Consider the following 15,245-nt stretch of genomic DNA (forward strand, 5'->3'; position numbering starts at 1 on the left):
TTGCGTGTGTTCACAATTTCTTTGTATGCCAAAAATTATGTCCGCACAATTTGTCATGTTTCATTGTGTTATCACAAATAAAACTGTTGGTTCCAAGCACAACCATGCAATATGCGCAAATATTTAATAATATTGAAATAAAGGGTGAAGATGTGAATTTTCCTAGACCAAACATCACTTTTGGCCACTACTGTATATCAAATCTAAACTACGGGAAATAACCACAAGTCAGGTTTATAGGCAGGATTATCCAGCATTGCTGCAGTGATGAACTGTATCCTACAAACCCTGATGAAAGAGAGAGAAGGACAAACACGCGGATGAGGACATGATGGTGTATTTTCACTGAGTGAAAAATGCCTCGACACACAGTGATCTTTGTCACGGTCCAGACAGAACATCAGACTCGTGGGCATCGGAGACGGACCGGCACGTCAACCAAGACATCATGTCATTCACCTGTCTATGTGTGTGTGTGTGCTTGTTGTGGGATAAAAACAGAGATTTGAGTGTCTGGATGTACTACATAAAGATTGAATGACATGATTTAAGTCCATGTTCAGTCACAACTGGTTTTCATAGACCCAGATTTTAAATTCACATTGTTGCCTGGATCTGTAGAAATACTGTAGATTATGATTAGATGACCTATGACCTTTGATAAGAAAATGCACTGCTGTTCAAAAGTTTGTGGTCGTTAAGCTTTTTTGAAAGTCCCTTATACATACCAAAGCTGCATTTATTTGATCAGAAATACAGCAAAAAAGAAATATTGTGAAATATTATTACAATTTAAAATAGTTTTCTATGTGAATATAATTTAAACTAATTTGTTCCTGACCAAAGCTGAATTTTCAGCATCATTACTCCAGACTTAAGTGTCACATGATCTTTCAGAAATCAGTATAATATGATGATTTGTTGATTATCAATGCTGAAAACAGTTGCTTCATATCTTTGTGGAAACAGTGATAAAAAAATTCAGGATTCTTTGATGAATAAAGTTCAATGAACAGCCTTAATTTTAAATATAAAAATAAAGAATTGACATTCTTTTGCAACATTATAAATGTATTTAATGTAACTTTTAAACAATTTAATGCATCCATAAAAGCTGAATAAAAGTTATTTCTTTCAAAAAACAAAACAATTGAAGGTTATCTTTTCATATAAGTTCAATTAAGTGGTTATTTGTGGAGAGCTTGACTTCATTTGTAAACGAGCAAATCTTTTCCCTGGTCAATGACGACATTTTTTTTTCACTGTACTGAAAATAAATACAGTTTTTAGTATTCGTTAATGAATAAAACATTAAGAACCGCATTTTGATCAATTTAATGCATCCTTGCTGAATTAAAGTATTTATTTATTTCCAAAAAAAATCTTACTTGCACCAAACTTTTGAATGGTAGTGTATGAGAAAATGCATTGTCCATTTATTTTGTTTTCCAAACCAAGTTGCATTTTATTATTTGTAACTTGCATGGTTTTTTTCCCTGCCGTCTGCAAAAAAAATACCTGCTTCGCACCAGTTGAAAGCACGGATTTAGGACAAATGTGTGAAGAAATGAAAACAACAACTGAAATTAGACGTATGATTGAAATGAATTTAATGAAACATAGCAACATGACATGAGCAACAAAACAAGTCGCTTAATGATCTATACGGACATACAGACAGCATCACATCTGTGGTTCAATTCACATTTCAGTGTCATTCATTAATACAAATCAATCAATCAATCATATAGAAAACATGATTCTCACCATATTTCAATCTCAAAGTGCTTCTTACACATACAAATCACCATTAAAACAAGAAACAGAAAAGGCCTCTGCTACCTCATATTAAAGGTATTTCTTTATCCATCCCTTTTAGAGCATTTTTATAAAGTAACCATGTGCATTACGCTGCCGCCATCGTGATCCCCATCCTTTTGTTTCACTGCAAAGACACTGATGATGCATCACCAGACAGCCAATGGGACGAGCGTGTCGAGGTTCATGTCCTAAGCTAGCATGTCAGAACATGTTTTTTTTTTTTTTGGGCAAATTTGCCCAGTGATCAGAGAGCCGAGCGGAAAGAGGAGGAGCTAAAGACGATTGGCGGAATAAAACGTGTCATGCAATGTGGTCTCAGCCTGTCACAAGACATCACATCTGCCCGGAGCATCCGAGCGAACGCTTAAAAACACATCCGCTCCCCCATCCACACTGCAATGGTGTGTTAACTGATTGGTAATAATGGAAAAATTATAGGGTCAAAGGAATATTTGGTGGTAGTTGGGTAAATTGGACGCAATTCACCATTGGTTTTTAACCAAAATCGGGAAGGGGTTCTATTATGCTATTTTCTTTCTTTTCTTTAGTGTGTGATGTTGGGGTCAAAGGAATATTTGGTGGTAGTTGGGTAAATTGGACGCAATTCACCATTGGTTTTTAACCAAAATCGGGAAGGGGTTCTATTATGCTATTTTCTTTCTTTTCTTTAGTGTGTGATGTTGCTGTTTGCGCACGAAAAAGCGCTGCAAATTTCCAAAGCACAAAATCCCTCCAGTGGGAGTTATTCTCTATATCAGTGTCACTGTTTCTGAAACGCCTCCATTGCAGTCTTGAGTTTTCTTCTGGGAACTTTGCATGTGTCCGTACTATGAAGTAGGGGAAAAACAGCCTGTGACAAATTACCTCCAAATTAACATTACTCAAAAGAAAAGACAAAAAGTGCCCGGACGACCAACTAATTCATACGCCTAATAAAGGGGCGGGGCCTGGTTGAGTTAGTAGTGTGTTAAACTGGTGGTTATGGTAAGGGGCGGGACATTTCCCAAACATGCTCGAAGCGCTCAACCAATCACAACGCACTGCTCCAGCCAACCAATCAGAGCGCAGTGTGCTTTACAGAAGGAGTGGCTTCAAAGAATCAGGAACTAAACACAGCGTTACTGACAGACTGGGAAGAGAGGAGCCGCAACAATGGAGAATAATGGGAAAATAATGTGTCTTGGTAGACGGATCTGTGTTCCTGTATGTGTATAAGTACGACTCAGGCCTAAACTGCTTAGCATTTGAGGGGAGTGATGGAGCAGATGCACCTTATGTTACAAGGGTGTGCAAAATGTTGGGTTTAACCGACATCTATTGAATGTGGTAAGTGAGCCAGACTTCAAGCCAGAAGCAACAGGCAGGATGGTAGACAAATATTGCGTGCAGATAGAGGAAGTTGTTGCCTGAGGCTTTGCCCACTTCCTGTTCAACAGCACGCTTCAGTCGACACAAAAACCCTTCATATGGTTTCGGTCTAGAACTCGACTCAGCAGGAATGGCAATTTCTGAGAATTATTTAATAACATTCTTCTAAACCTTCTTGAGTCATGACTTGCTTCCCATTACTTGATCGTGTTCAAATTATTCACAGCTTTATTTGTTCATTGTGTCTTAAAAATATAACATACAGTACATTTGTCAGCATCATAATCACATTATCATAAAAAGGTATTAGAAACAACATGTGGATTGGTTTCACTAAAAAAAAAAAAAAAAAAAACTGCTTTAAGCTCATGCAATTGCACATAGAAAGTCGGCTTTAACAATCTAAAGATTAAAGCCATGACAAACAAGATGATATGAAGATGTTTGTAATGATGAAAGAAAGAGAAGTAACTTAAACAAGGTCCTCAAACAGTCTCTGTAGTACTGCAATAATTTTCCTAAAGTGTCTAAAACAAGTGTAGTATTGTGGAACAGTACCTCCGCTAGAAGTCCTCAAGTCTCTGACGTTCTTCAATAGCATCTTTTGAGGGAAATCTGAAATAAATCCAGCATTTCACCCTTGTGCAGTGGCCGTGCTTTCAATAGTTGCTTGGTACATCTCAAATGCAGAAGTCCTTCCCTTTAAAAGACATTATGGCTCAGAGTTGAGCTCCATATCTAGACATGCGCTGATGGAGCTCGAGTTTTTTCCCAGTAAACCTACAGCAGAATTGACTGACTCTCTGATATGCATGTACCACGGCAGCTATCGAAACTCAGGCCACAACATTCAACCCCTTCCAGATCCCATTGAGAGCGAAACTAAAGCAAGAGAACCCCTAAGCCGAAGCCCCATGGTGTGTGTGATCCCTGGAAATCCAACAGTTATTGAAAGGAGTAGTGTGACAGAGTCTGAACATCTTCAACATCTAAATATCCAACTGCATCTTCCGTCTGGCTTCGTCTTCTCCGGATGCCGTCACTCCGAAGGACAGGAGCGCATCTTCACGGGGCGGGCTCATGCTGAACCTTCTCGGTCATCTGTTTGGCACTGTAGTAGGACATGCTAAGGCCCATGATGGCCAGCATCATGGCGATCTGGTTGACGGAGCGATCGTGAGCCGGGGCCTGAACCTCTCCTGCTACCTGCCTCTGCGAAAAAAAGAAAAAAAAAGGATCGTAAACAGGGCTCACAAAATTTCAAAGTCGCTGGTAGCCCTTCGGGCAGGCACTTTTCAGATTTTGGTACCCCGAAATGAATTTTACTAGCCCAAATAAAAAGAAAATTTTTAAATGTAGAAAATTGGTTAGGAGTCAAAACAATCAAAAACTTTTTCAAAACACAAATAATAAATCAACAAGTGCGCAGCTTCGTTGTTTTGAAGTCTGGCAATGCTAAAAGTGTTAATTTTCTGATGGAATAATTCACATATTGAAGTGTAGCAATAAATAATAATAATAATAATAACAACAACAACAGACTTTGAGGCAAGTAAATGGTGCTCTAATTATTTTATGCTGTTTATAGCAGAATATATGATGGCCAAGTCACCTTTATTTATGTAGCGCTTTTTACCATACGGATTTGTTTTATTCAAAGTAGCTTTACAGTGATGGTGTTTTAGCACATGAATTCAAACATTCTGACACGCAAAGTAAAGCATTTATGTCAAAGTGGAGCTTTCATTTTTATTGCGCATAGGCGTAATTTATGGGTGGAACATGTCCCCACCACTTTGTCTCAAGGTCGATATTGTCCCCCACCACTTTGTGAAACATTTCGAGGCACGGATGTGCCTAATACAAATAAACAAAACTAGCAGAGCATTCATTTAGTTCGTTATTAAATAAGAGACAAATGTGTTGTTTTTCAACTTAAGCAGAGTGCTCGTTGCCGCGGCGATCAGTTGAATGGATACGGTGTTCTCTTGTGGCTGCTTGATATATACTGTAACCACTGATGAACATATTTGGTTTGGATGAGAACCCTTCCCCCCCCAAAAAAAAATAAAATCTATACGTGTGCGGATTAGAACCTCTGACACGCTTGGCAAAGTTTTAACCAAAAGACCATTAAGGTACAGAAGCAATATCGCTGATCTATGGCTTTATTGACTGGAATACACAATAGCCCCGGGACGTCGGCCTAGCGATTTTGCGAGCCCTGGGCCATCATCTTGTAAATGCTTTAAAATTTTGTACAATCATCTTGCTTCCTCATAAAGACCACAATGTCCTGTTCATTTGTGTTGGATACATGGCATAATTAAATATTTATTGCCAATAAAGTAACAGCATGAGAGGAACATCATTCTGCCTGTTTGCGATCAAAAGCATTTGATGGCAAAAAAGGACTCAATAACAACTTGAATGAAAGCTACACCATGTAACTTTCTTTAGTGTGTAATGTTGCCGTTTGAGCATGAAAAAGCTCTGGAAAGTCCATCCAGCGGGAGTTATTCTCTATATCAGTTTCACCGTTTCTGAACTCCCCGAAACGTCTCCATTGTAGTCTTGAGTTTACTTCCGGGAACAAACGTCACAATATTCCTCATTTAAATAATTCCCGCCCAAGGCACACGCGAAAAAGTTTAGTTGCGTTAGTAGTGTTTTGAAACTTGTGGTTATGGTAAGGGGCGGGACATTTCCCAAAAACGTTTGAAGCGCTCGACTAATCACAACACACTGCTCCAGCCGACCAATCAGAGCACAGTGTGCTTTTCAGAAGGAGGAGCTTCAAAGAGACAGGAAGTAAACAGAGCGTTACTGACAGACTGGGAAGAGAGGAGCCGCAACAATGGAGAATATGAGGAAAATAATGTTTTTGAACATTCAATCATGAAAACCTCTAGAGCGCAAAAAACAAAATCGGCATAATAGGTCTTTAATAAGAGAGAGCAAAAAGTATCCACATTTATCCAACCACAGGTGCAAAGCCAAAGCCAAAGCCCAGCCAAACCAACGTTATGAATATGGATCATAACAGTATTTGTCATAAGTGGAGTCAATAAAAGCTCATTGAATGATGCCACACTCCAGTTTAACTACCGCAAACCTCAAGGTGACGACATTAAAATAGTTTAACAAATCTCAAGTAGGTTTAGAAGGGTCTAAAAAAAGTAAGATGATAATCTTTTCAAGATTAAAAAGATTAAGCATTTAATCATTAGGGCAGGGCTTGACAAAAAGGTTGCCTAATGGTATCATTTTAGGCCAGATTTGTATGCATTGCAAACTTAATGATTCAGATTTTAGTGATGTATGGAAAATTGTCGAATTAAAAACTTAGGACTGGTTATTAAACTGACTAACAGGAGGATTTGTTCAAACTGCAAGAACAATTTTTAAAAAGTTCTTAGGTTTTAATATCAGTATTTTAAGTAATAAGCTTGACATTTCAAAGTAGTTTGATTAGCTCGTCTGAATCTACATGCACAATACATTTACATACTTGTTGGAAAAAGCAGCTCAATACTGTAAAAATCTGAACTATTCTGACACGATGGAAAAAGTAGTGTTGTTATACCGCAATATTAGTCCAATAATTAAATTTGCTATTCAAGCTGGAGGATTGAAAATGTTTTGAATGTTAAAACTTTACAATGAATGCCTGTCAAAAATGAATCAAGATAGTTGCTTGTTTACTACCATTCCCCCCTGCGGCTTTCACGCTATTTTTATATTCCAAGTCGTGAGAATTACATCAAGCTCATGAGAGATGAATTTAAACTGGCATTTCCCATGTGTACACAGCCTTCATTCAGCCCTTCACGGCCATTGTTCATATAATTAGTTCAGTCGCTTTTAGCCATGAGGAATGCAGTGTAAAAGCCAGACCGGCACCAGTCTGATCTTTCCAATGGACATCTACACGTCCCAAACTAACCAATATTACTTGCTCCTAGCAAAAGCCATTATGTAAGTCTCACACATGCATGCATTTTAAAGGGGTCATACCATACTTAATCATTTTCTTTATTCTCTGATGCACTTTTTTTTTGGTGAATACCGAATAGGTTGACGTTTTAATGTGAGCAATCATATTAATGATGGGTCTCAGATTTAGGCTTAGTTTAAATAAATTAAAAGAATTGGAGTTCTGAAAGCTACAGTATGTTTTCACAGTACAATTAACAATAGATTTTGGAAAATCTGGTTCCTCGTGAGATGACCCATTTATACATGCAAGCCAAAAAGGTTCACTTTTCACAGATTTAACCAAGTTAAAGATTTTAACAAATACCCACTTGCAGAAGGCGGAAGTATCCAGGAGTCAGTCTGCCGAGTCTGATGATCATCACTGCAGTTTTTGTGCACCACACGACTGAAACGAACTTCCCGAACAGTTGTCCAATGCCGAGATGTGAACCTGTAGACCAGAGAGGACGAGTCAATAAAAAAAAAAAACAGAATGCACTCTAATGAGACCATTTAAATAATGAGTGTGCCAAAAAGGACCACTTAATCAGCCATTCTGACTGAAGAATCATTAGAAGAAAGAATGATATTAAAACCTTGAAATGGTCCTTGGAAAGTTCAAAATTAGGGTTAAAACAAACAAAAAAAAGTGTTTGTTTTGCCATAAACCAAATATGGCTGACGCAAGAGCAAGGGAACACTTCACGCCATAGGCAACAATCCCGAACAAATGCAGAGAATCACGTCTGGGTGACAGTAATCTGTTGTCTGAAAATACATACTGTGCTGGTTTGAACCAGACCTACTCTGACTTAAATACGAAACAGAAGAATAAACTCATCCAAAGCCTGCAAGGCACCATTACCCAGAACCGATCACAAAACAACGATTTGAATTCATCTGAGTTTAGAACGGCTAGACGTTTTAGACTAACGACTGCAAATTTGGTACTCAACATGTGATATACAAGTGGATAAAAGGAACTAGAACTACATTAACCACTTTACAATTGGCAAGTAGTGAGAAGGCAATGGTAGATACATGTCTTTGATGCATCTACCAACCTTGCTGAAATTGCACGCTTGTTCAGGGAAAGGAAAGATGAATCCGTCGTTGTTGCTCCAAGGCAAACTCCAAAAACAGCTGGAATGGAAAAACCAATGAGACCCTTAAAGGTAAGTCACAAAACTGCATTTATAGCAGCCGAAGCTGGACTTTAAATGCCAGAGACCTCTGCCAGTCAGTCTGCAAACAGCATGAGCGATCAGCAAATGAAGAAGCTGCTCCAAGAGGAAGTTTTCTCAGGAGCTCCACCCTTTTATACAACCTGATCTCTTGCCGTCAGATTGGCGGATTCTCTCTCTCTCTCTCTCTCTCTCTCTCTCTCTCTCTCTCTCTCTCTCTCTCTCTCTCTCTCTCTCTCTCTCTCTCTCTCTCTTCTCTCTCTCTCTCTCTCTCTCTCTCTCTCTCTCTCTCTCTCTCTCTCTCTCTCTCTCTTCTCTCTCTCTCTCTCTCTCTCTCTCTCTCTCTCTCTCTCTCTCTCTCTCTCTCTCTCTCTCTCTCTCTCTCTCTCTCTCTCTCTCTCTCTCTCTCTCTCTCTCTCTCTCTCTCTCTCTCTCTCTCTCTCTCTCTCTCTCTCTCTCTCTCTCTCTCTCTCTCTCTCTCTCTCTCTCTCTCTCCTCTCTCTCTCTCTCTCTCTCTCTCTCTCTCTCTCTCTCTCTCTCTCTCTCTCTCTCTCTCTCTCTCTCTCTCTCTCTCTCTCTCTCTTCTCTCTCTCTCTCTCTCTCTCTCTCTCTCTCTCTCTCTCTCTCTCTCTCTCTCTCTCTCTCTCTCTCTCTCTCTCTCTCTCTCTCTCTCTCTCTCTCTCTCTCTCTCTCTCTCTCTCTCTCTCTCTCTCTCTCTCTCTCTCTCTCTCTCTCTCTCTCTCTCTCTCTCTCTCTCTCTCTCTCTCTCTCTCTCTCTCTCTCTCTCTCTCTCTCTCTCTCTCTCTCTCTCTCTCCTCTCTCTCTCTCTCATGCACAGCTGTCAGAATGCATCATAAGCTTTCTGACTTGCACATGTACCCACCCATTGTGCCAACCACCACAATACTCCGAACTTGTCAAATACAATTCTCTCACTTACTAACTACAACAATCTGGAGAACCAAGAATGACTTAAATAGCCATGTGAACAAAAAGAGCATACTTTGCGTTTATGACATCGTACTCAACGTGTTGTCAAGATCATCCTCCATTATCCTGCCTCCAAGTGAGGACGGAGTAACCGCATTCACACAACATTATCCTTCTCCGCCACATTATCCTTCTATGCCACAGACCACATGGCCGTGCGAAGTGTTTTCGTTATGCAAGTCTATTCCACTTCACTAGTCTGATTTACAGAATGCATCACTGCAGATTTTCCAAAGAGTGATGTAACAAAAGATCATCTCAATGACCTAATTCGGTAGGGGGCTTTATAACATCCATTTGTGAATAACCTAACATTTAAGGCCAAGAAAACAGCTTTAAGGAAAGATTAAATAGACAATGTGTCTTGACAGTCATGTGAACCCTAGTTTCTCTCAATTAAAAAGAAGCTTGACACAAAAAAATAAGAATAGATTCCAGCAGAAGAGGAAATTCCACAGCCTTTGCATGTGGGCCTTCAAATATTGACAATGGAGGACCTTGCAGTTACAGAGACTGGAAAGCATTACTCCATTTCTGTTATTGTCTTTTTGGAGCATGGTGTGGTAAGGGGAATAGATTTATTCTCTTCAGTGAGAAAATCTGTTTCCAGTGTAAATGTATCGATCATGATGGGATTTAATTAAGCTCCATAAAAAGACAGACAATGAAAGTCTCATTTATTCAAGCACAAGTTATTTATAAAGACAAATGACCTGACATATCAAACTGTAAACCATAAAGACCATTAACAGACCTTTAGACTATCCTTTTCAAGTTCTAGAGCGAGTACCTGTTTACACCTGCTGTTTTAACCCGTCTCTTTTGTCCACTTTTAACCACTTCTGTCCTGATTTCTTCTAGAGGGTAAATATATATTTTTTCAGATCTTTCGATCAATTGAACAAAGTAACCTCACGCAACTTACATATGAACGTCGGAGATGACGGAAAAACATACGGAGCAAGAGCTTTCGTTTCTGCTCTGACAGTCCCAAGACCAGTCGAACACTATGGGTCTCATTCACGAAACACGAGCAGAACGAATTTGTGTAAATCGTGTGTAAAGTGGTTCTGGCGTAAATTTTCGGATTCATTAAAATGTTCGTATTTTCCAAATGTTAGTTGGTACGCAAGAAATCTACACCTGCTCCCAGCCACGCAAAAATAGTGTGCTTAACACCCGAACGTTTTGCTCATTAATAAGGCTGCATTTTAATTCGCCTTAATCGGGTACATATTTACACAGCATTTTGAAAAAATATTATATATAGTAGCTAATTACATATGTTTTTTCTTATTATGAGAGCCAGTAATAGCATCTGCGATGGTGGTCCTTCTCCAGTTTTAATACGATTTTTCCGAAGTGAACTAATTAGTTTTTTGCTCTCAAGCTTAATGTCGAACCATTTTCTTCTCACTTCTGGGAATGTTCGATTAACAGATGAAACTCCATTGACTGCATCTGTAATATGCTGCCAAGCATCCTTTTTTTTTAGGACCCGATACACCCCTATGTACGCTTGAAAATAAAATGTGGCGTTTTGATTGAACTTCTGATAATAAAACTTCAATTTCTGTATCTGAGAAATTTTTCTTTTTCATTCGCATTCATGTCATAATATGATGCTCATATATAGTTGTCAGTCGGATTTAATGGGCGGGATTTATGGTAATTGAGAATGAACGTGCATGCGCATCCCATTTACGATTGATTGGAATTCATTAACACACACACACATTTCACTATCACATCTGACGTTTATGAAGTATTTGTGAATCAGGAGAAGAGTTTTCGGGAAGGTCTCTTTACGCGCAAATCACTCGCATATTTACTCGTATATTTACGAATGTTTCATGAATGAGACCCTATGAGTGCGTGTTAGAAATCGGGGACGGTGAGAGAACATTGTGCCTAGTACGTTTTTCATCTTCAAAACAAACTTGGGTCTCTAGCCGACAAAGTTTAAAAACCCGCCTGGTTAAAGCACTTCCCATAATGTTTACGCATTTGGTCAGTATTTGGAGAGTAGACGGTCTTTTGTGGCTGTTTGAACACATTCGATCACATGAGCGTTTACACTACGAAAGCAATTCCATCTGATGCGTTTTCAACTATCTCTAGAAGTGGTCGAAAGTGGACAAGCGACGACTAGTGACCCGATCGACCAAAAAAAGGGCATTAGTCACCCTTCAACATTTTGGTTGTATTGCAAGTAATTTTAAATCTAATTCATAAGTGCGTACACATTTAAAATGATGTAAATCCCTGAGGCTGGTCTTGTTCACACTTGCCATAAAAATCCAGCCATACCTACAATAAAATAAAACCTATTAACCAAATAGTAGAACAATGCCCTTAAATCATTTTTACAACAAGATCTTTTAACTCTTGATCAGTTATGGTTTAGTTACTAAAAGTACATAAAACCTGTCAAGAACATTTCATCCCCAAAACCAAAGAGAAATGAGAACTTCGGCTATATTTGTATATATTTTGTGACATTGTCAAGAATTTTGTGCACTATAGGAGTATTAAAAGAGTTAAATTCTGTTAAATTATTTCAAACCTGTATGATTTTTTTTCCCTTCTGAACACAAAAGATTATCTGGGTAACTAAACAGTTGTGGGGCCCCATTACTTCCACAGTGTGGAGAATAAAAACACTACAGTCAATGGGGCCCGACAACGGTTTAGTTACCCATATAATCTTTTGTGTTCAGCAGAAGAAAGAAATTCAAACAGGTTTGGAACAACTTGATGGTGAGTAAATGACGATTAAAATTTTTGGGTGAACTATCCCATGGGAGAACAATATATTATGTATATAACCATAAAACTAAAACTTTTGGGTAGTAAATGTTTCTTAATTTAAAAACAAGAAATGCAAAAAGGGTTTTTTATGACCCCGAAAACAGGACTCATTATCATGGAGCAAAATATAACCGTTTTTGTTATTTTGGTTTGGAGGGTTTGAATGTGAAATCCTCATGCTTTGTTGTGCATCAAGCAATCTTAGTGCAACCCCTCCTTTCACTCTTTAACAAACCCTCCTCCTCCTCCTCATCCCACCACCCACGCGCCCTTCTCTAACTCCACCCTCACGTCTGAAATGAGTCTGGGGGCTTCCCTCCATTCTCATTCAATGAGACCAAAGCAGACGTTCACAGCATCCCTCGCTTTACATTTGCTTGAGTGTCAGTGATGCTGCACAGCATTACATCACGGCCCAATCGGAGTGATTTCCAGCCATAAGCATCATTCCCATTCCTACTAAAGCTTAAGCTCTGCCCTCATGCTAACCTCTCATGTTAGTGGCATGTGCACAGCATCATCTAGGTTTATGATGAGGGATCATGGTTCAAACAGGGAGCAAAACATCAATCATCCACTGCGCAAGAGTTACCATAACCAGTTACATGCAAATATAACGGCACAAGCGCACAAACATATAGGCTAGATGCACAAAACGTAAGAACATCTACAATATGCCTGATATGAACACAAGATGATGTGAAGCACATCCTCATTTTAGTTAATGTACAAACATGGCATCACAAAATTACTTCACATTTAATCGCACAAAATTGACTTTTTTGCCCTGTACCAACATGCCAATGTAGTAAGTTGTCTATGCAATAATGAAATCAGAAAGTCCGTACTGGACCCAAATTGTCAAAAGAGATGCATTTGATTTGAGACCATGTGTAAAGGTCAAGCGGTTTCTGCTATTTGTGATTGATTACTTGAAACAGATAGCAACTGTAAACAGCATCTGGATATTCAGCCCCTAGAGACATGAATATCAACAGTCTAAACCAAACGGCTACCATTCACACTTCTACATTAATGACAAGAAAATACAATTACATTTGATCTGCAAGCTGACACTCAATCAGCTGAAATACCCTCATCTGAGGACAAAAAGTCCCTTCCAAATGTCCCACCCACAGGTTTGGGTGAATTTAAAAAGTAATAATTGTTGTAGGAGTACATTTCAAATAAATCACAGTGTAGACACTGATCTGAAACAGCTACTTATCTTGTCTATAAACAAAGATCAAATCAAAAATGTGAATATTAACATAACGAACAAATGGAACATGCCATCAAAAGTTAACTTCCAACAATGTTATTGAGACACTTTACAATAGTAAACTATCATGAAATATTACAGAAACAACCTGGATTTTACACTTATTCAAATCTACATTCAATAGGTCTTCAAATTAATACATTCTCCCTTTTCATTATGAACAACTAAATTGCCAGTTGTGGTTAAGACGTCTTTTAAATGCCAAACCTGGGACCAAACAATATTGTATTCAGTAGATCCATAATGAGGTTTACAAAAAAGTAGTTTTGATAATCTTTCCATGTTGGCCAACATGAATTTAAAAAAACTTGCTCATATGAAACTATTAAAAAAATAAATAATTATGCTAAAGACTTAGGGGTGATTGGGACACGTTTTGCCATTGAGAGAACTTGGAAAAAGTGTCCCAATCAACCGCACATTTTCAATGCGTTTTCAAAATACTGCAATGTTTTAACAAACAAACGAAAAATTAACCGAAACACCCATAAATTCACTTATTCCATTTACGGAAGAATGTGTTGTTTTAGGGAACTACAGGAATATATCCTAGGCTACTGTTATTTACAACCAGTATCAGAATTTGGCAATCAGAAAAGTAATTTTACAACCGGGGTAGAATAAATACCACATTGCGTTGAAACATTTTTGCGGTTTTTGCGCAAACGTGACTGTCATCAAACGTGACTGTCATGAAACTCATTCATCTTGTGTTTATTTTGTGCTTACCTGATGATACGGACCGCCGTGAGTTGAGACTGAAGGCAAACGGTGTTCCTCCACATTATATATGAAGCGCGTCCGCCTATAGATTCAGGAGGAGGTGTGGCTGAACTACACATGGACGTGCAGACCCTCAGTGTTGATTAATGATTGTGTTCAGAAGAACACTACTTGCACGTTTCCCTCGTCACAACAGTCGTGTTTGAGTTTCTGAAGTTGGAACATCTGTGACATCATCTGATTGATTTCTTACCAATAATTGACAGCTACGTGTTGGAATATATTTGTTTTGTCAATAAACCGTGATTTAGGCTACTCATCTTGTTATATTCTGGCATTCACATGGCTTTAGCTTTCATTTATTTGTTAATGTTTGCTGTTATTAGCGAATTCCGCTCAGCAAACACCGGGAAAAGGTCTTGCTTCTTTAATGGAGTAAAATTCTGTCTCTTCACAGATCTAATATATAATTTAGACCATAAACGATTGAATTTCCATTTACCAACTCATGTAAGTTAGTCAAACAACAATTAATCCGTCCAAAATGTTGACTATCCATTTGTCATATCCGCGTTGTAACAAATTAGCAGGTCAACCAGTTAGCCTAAGTTACATGACAGACCAACAAATTATCAAGTTAACCAGTAGGCTACATGATCATCAAGAGACCAACAAATTATCAAGTTAACCAGTTACATGATCATCTAGAAACCTGCGACTATGTTCAACACAATTTAAGATAACTTTCCAGCAGTTTTTTTTATTCTCATTCATTCATAAACGATCACAAAATCTTTGGCTTTTACAAGGACAATGTAGTAGAATCGGTCTGATATTACTACAAGATCTTTGTTCTCTCCAGTCTTAACAAGAAATACAAGTCTTTAAATGGTTTTAGATTTTGTCAACATTTCTTTCGGGCGTGTAAAGTTAGGCCGCTTGTGATGAGTCAGGGGCGTTTTCCAGGGAACACAATCCAACTCCCACAGAAAATATTCTCACAAAAGAAAGTAAAACTGATTTTACACCACCCGTGTCACAAAATCAGATGTTGCTGAGATTGAAATGTTTATTTGATCCAATCCCGC

General features: G+C 38.5%; 1 protein-coding gene across 4 annotated transcripts; it reads right to left on the reverse strand.

The window, feature by feature from the left end:
* Positions 1 to 1,586: 1,586 nt before the first annotated feature.
* LOC143730997 (transmembrane protein ZNF593OS) lies at positions 1,587 to 14,421 on the reverse strand. Of its 4 annotated transcripts, none has more exons than XR_013200684.1 (4): positions 14,164 to 14,421; positions 7,497 to 7,618; positions 2,472 to 4,401; positions 1,587 to 2,347 (listed from the first exon to the last, which is right to left on the reverse strand). XR_013200684.1 is itself a non-coding variant. In XM_077221626.1 (4 exons), exons 1-3 carry the CDS (start codon positions 9,401 to 9,403, stop codon positions 4,255 to 4,257), a joined length of 297 nt encoding a protein of 98 aa, XP_077077741.1. In that variant the 5' UTR covers positions 9,404 to 9,420; the 3' UTR covers positions 1,587 to 2,347; positions 2,472 to 4,254. The 4 variants fall into 4 exon arrangements, 1 of the variants encoding a protein (XP_077077741.1); XR_013200683.1 differs by lacking the exon at positions 14,164 to 14,421 and adding an exon at positions 8,232 to 8,469; XR_013200685.1 differs by lacking the exon at positions 14,164 to 14,421 and adding an exon at positions 7,764 to 8,469.
* Positions 14,422 to 15,245: the final 824 nt, after the last annotated feature.

Source organism: Siphateles boraxobius, unplaced genomic scaffold (genome assembly GCF_051911475.1).
Source record: "Siphateles boraxobius isolate OS27281-9 unplaced genomic scaffold, OSU_SipBor_1 84, whole genome shotgun sequence".
NCBI classification, from domain to species: Eukaryota; Metazoa; Chordata; class Actinopteri; order Cypriniformes; family Leuciscidae; genus Siphateles; species Siphateles boraxobius.

Coding starts and splice junctions, on each gene's coding strand:
- LOC143730997 (XM_077221626.1), bottom strand. CDS start 9,403: ATGGAGGATGATCTTGACAACACGTTGA. Junction 7,619..9,375: donor TGATCTTGACAACACGTTGA/GTACGATGTCAT, acceptor TCTGGTCTACAG/GTTCACATCTCGGCATTGGA. Junction 4,402..7,496: donor GATACTTCCGCCTTCTGCAA/GTGGGTATTTGT, acceptor TTTTTTTCGCAG/AGGCAGGTAGCAGGAGAGGT.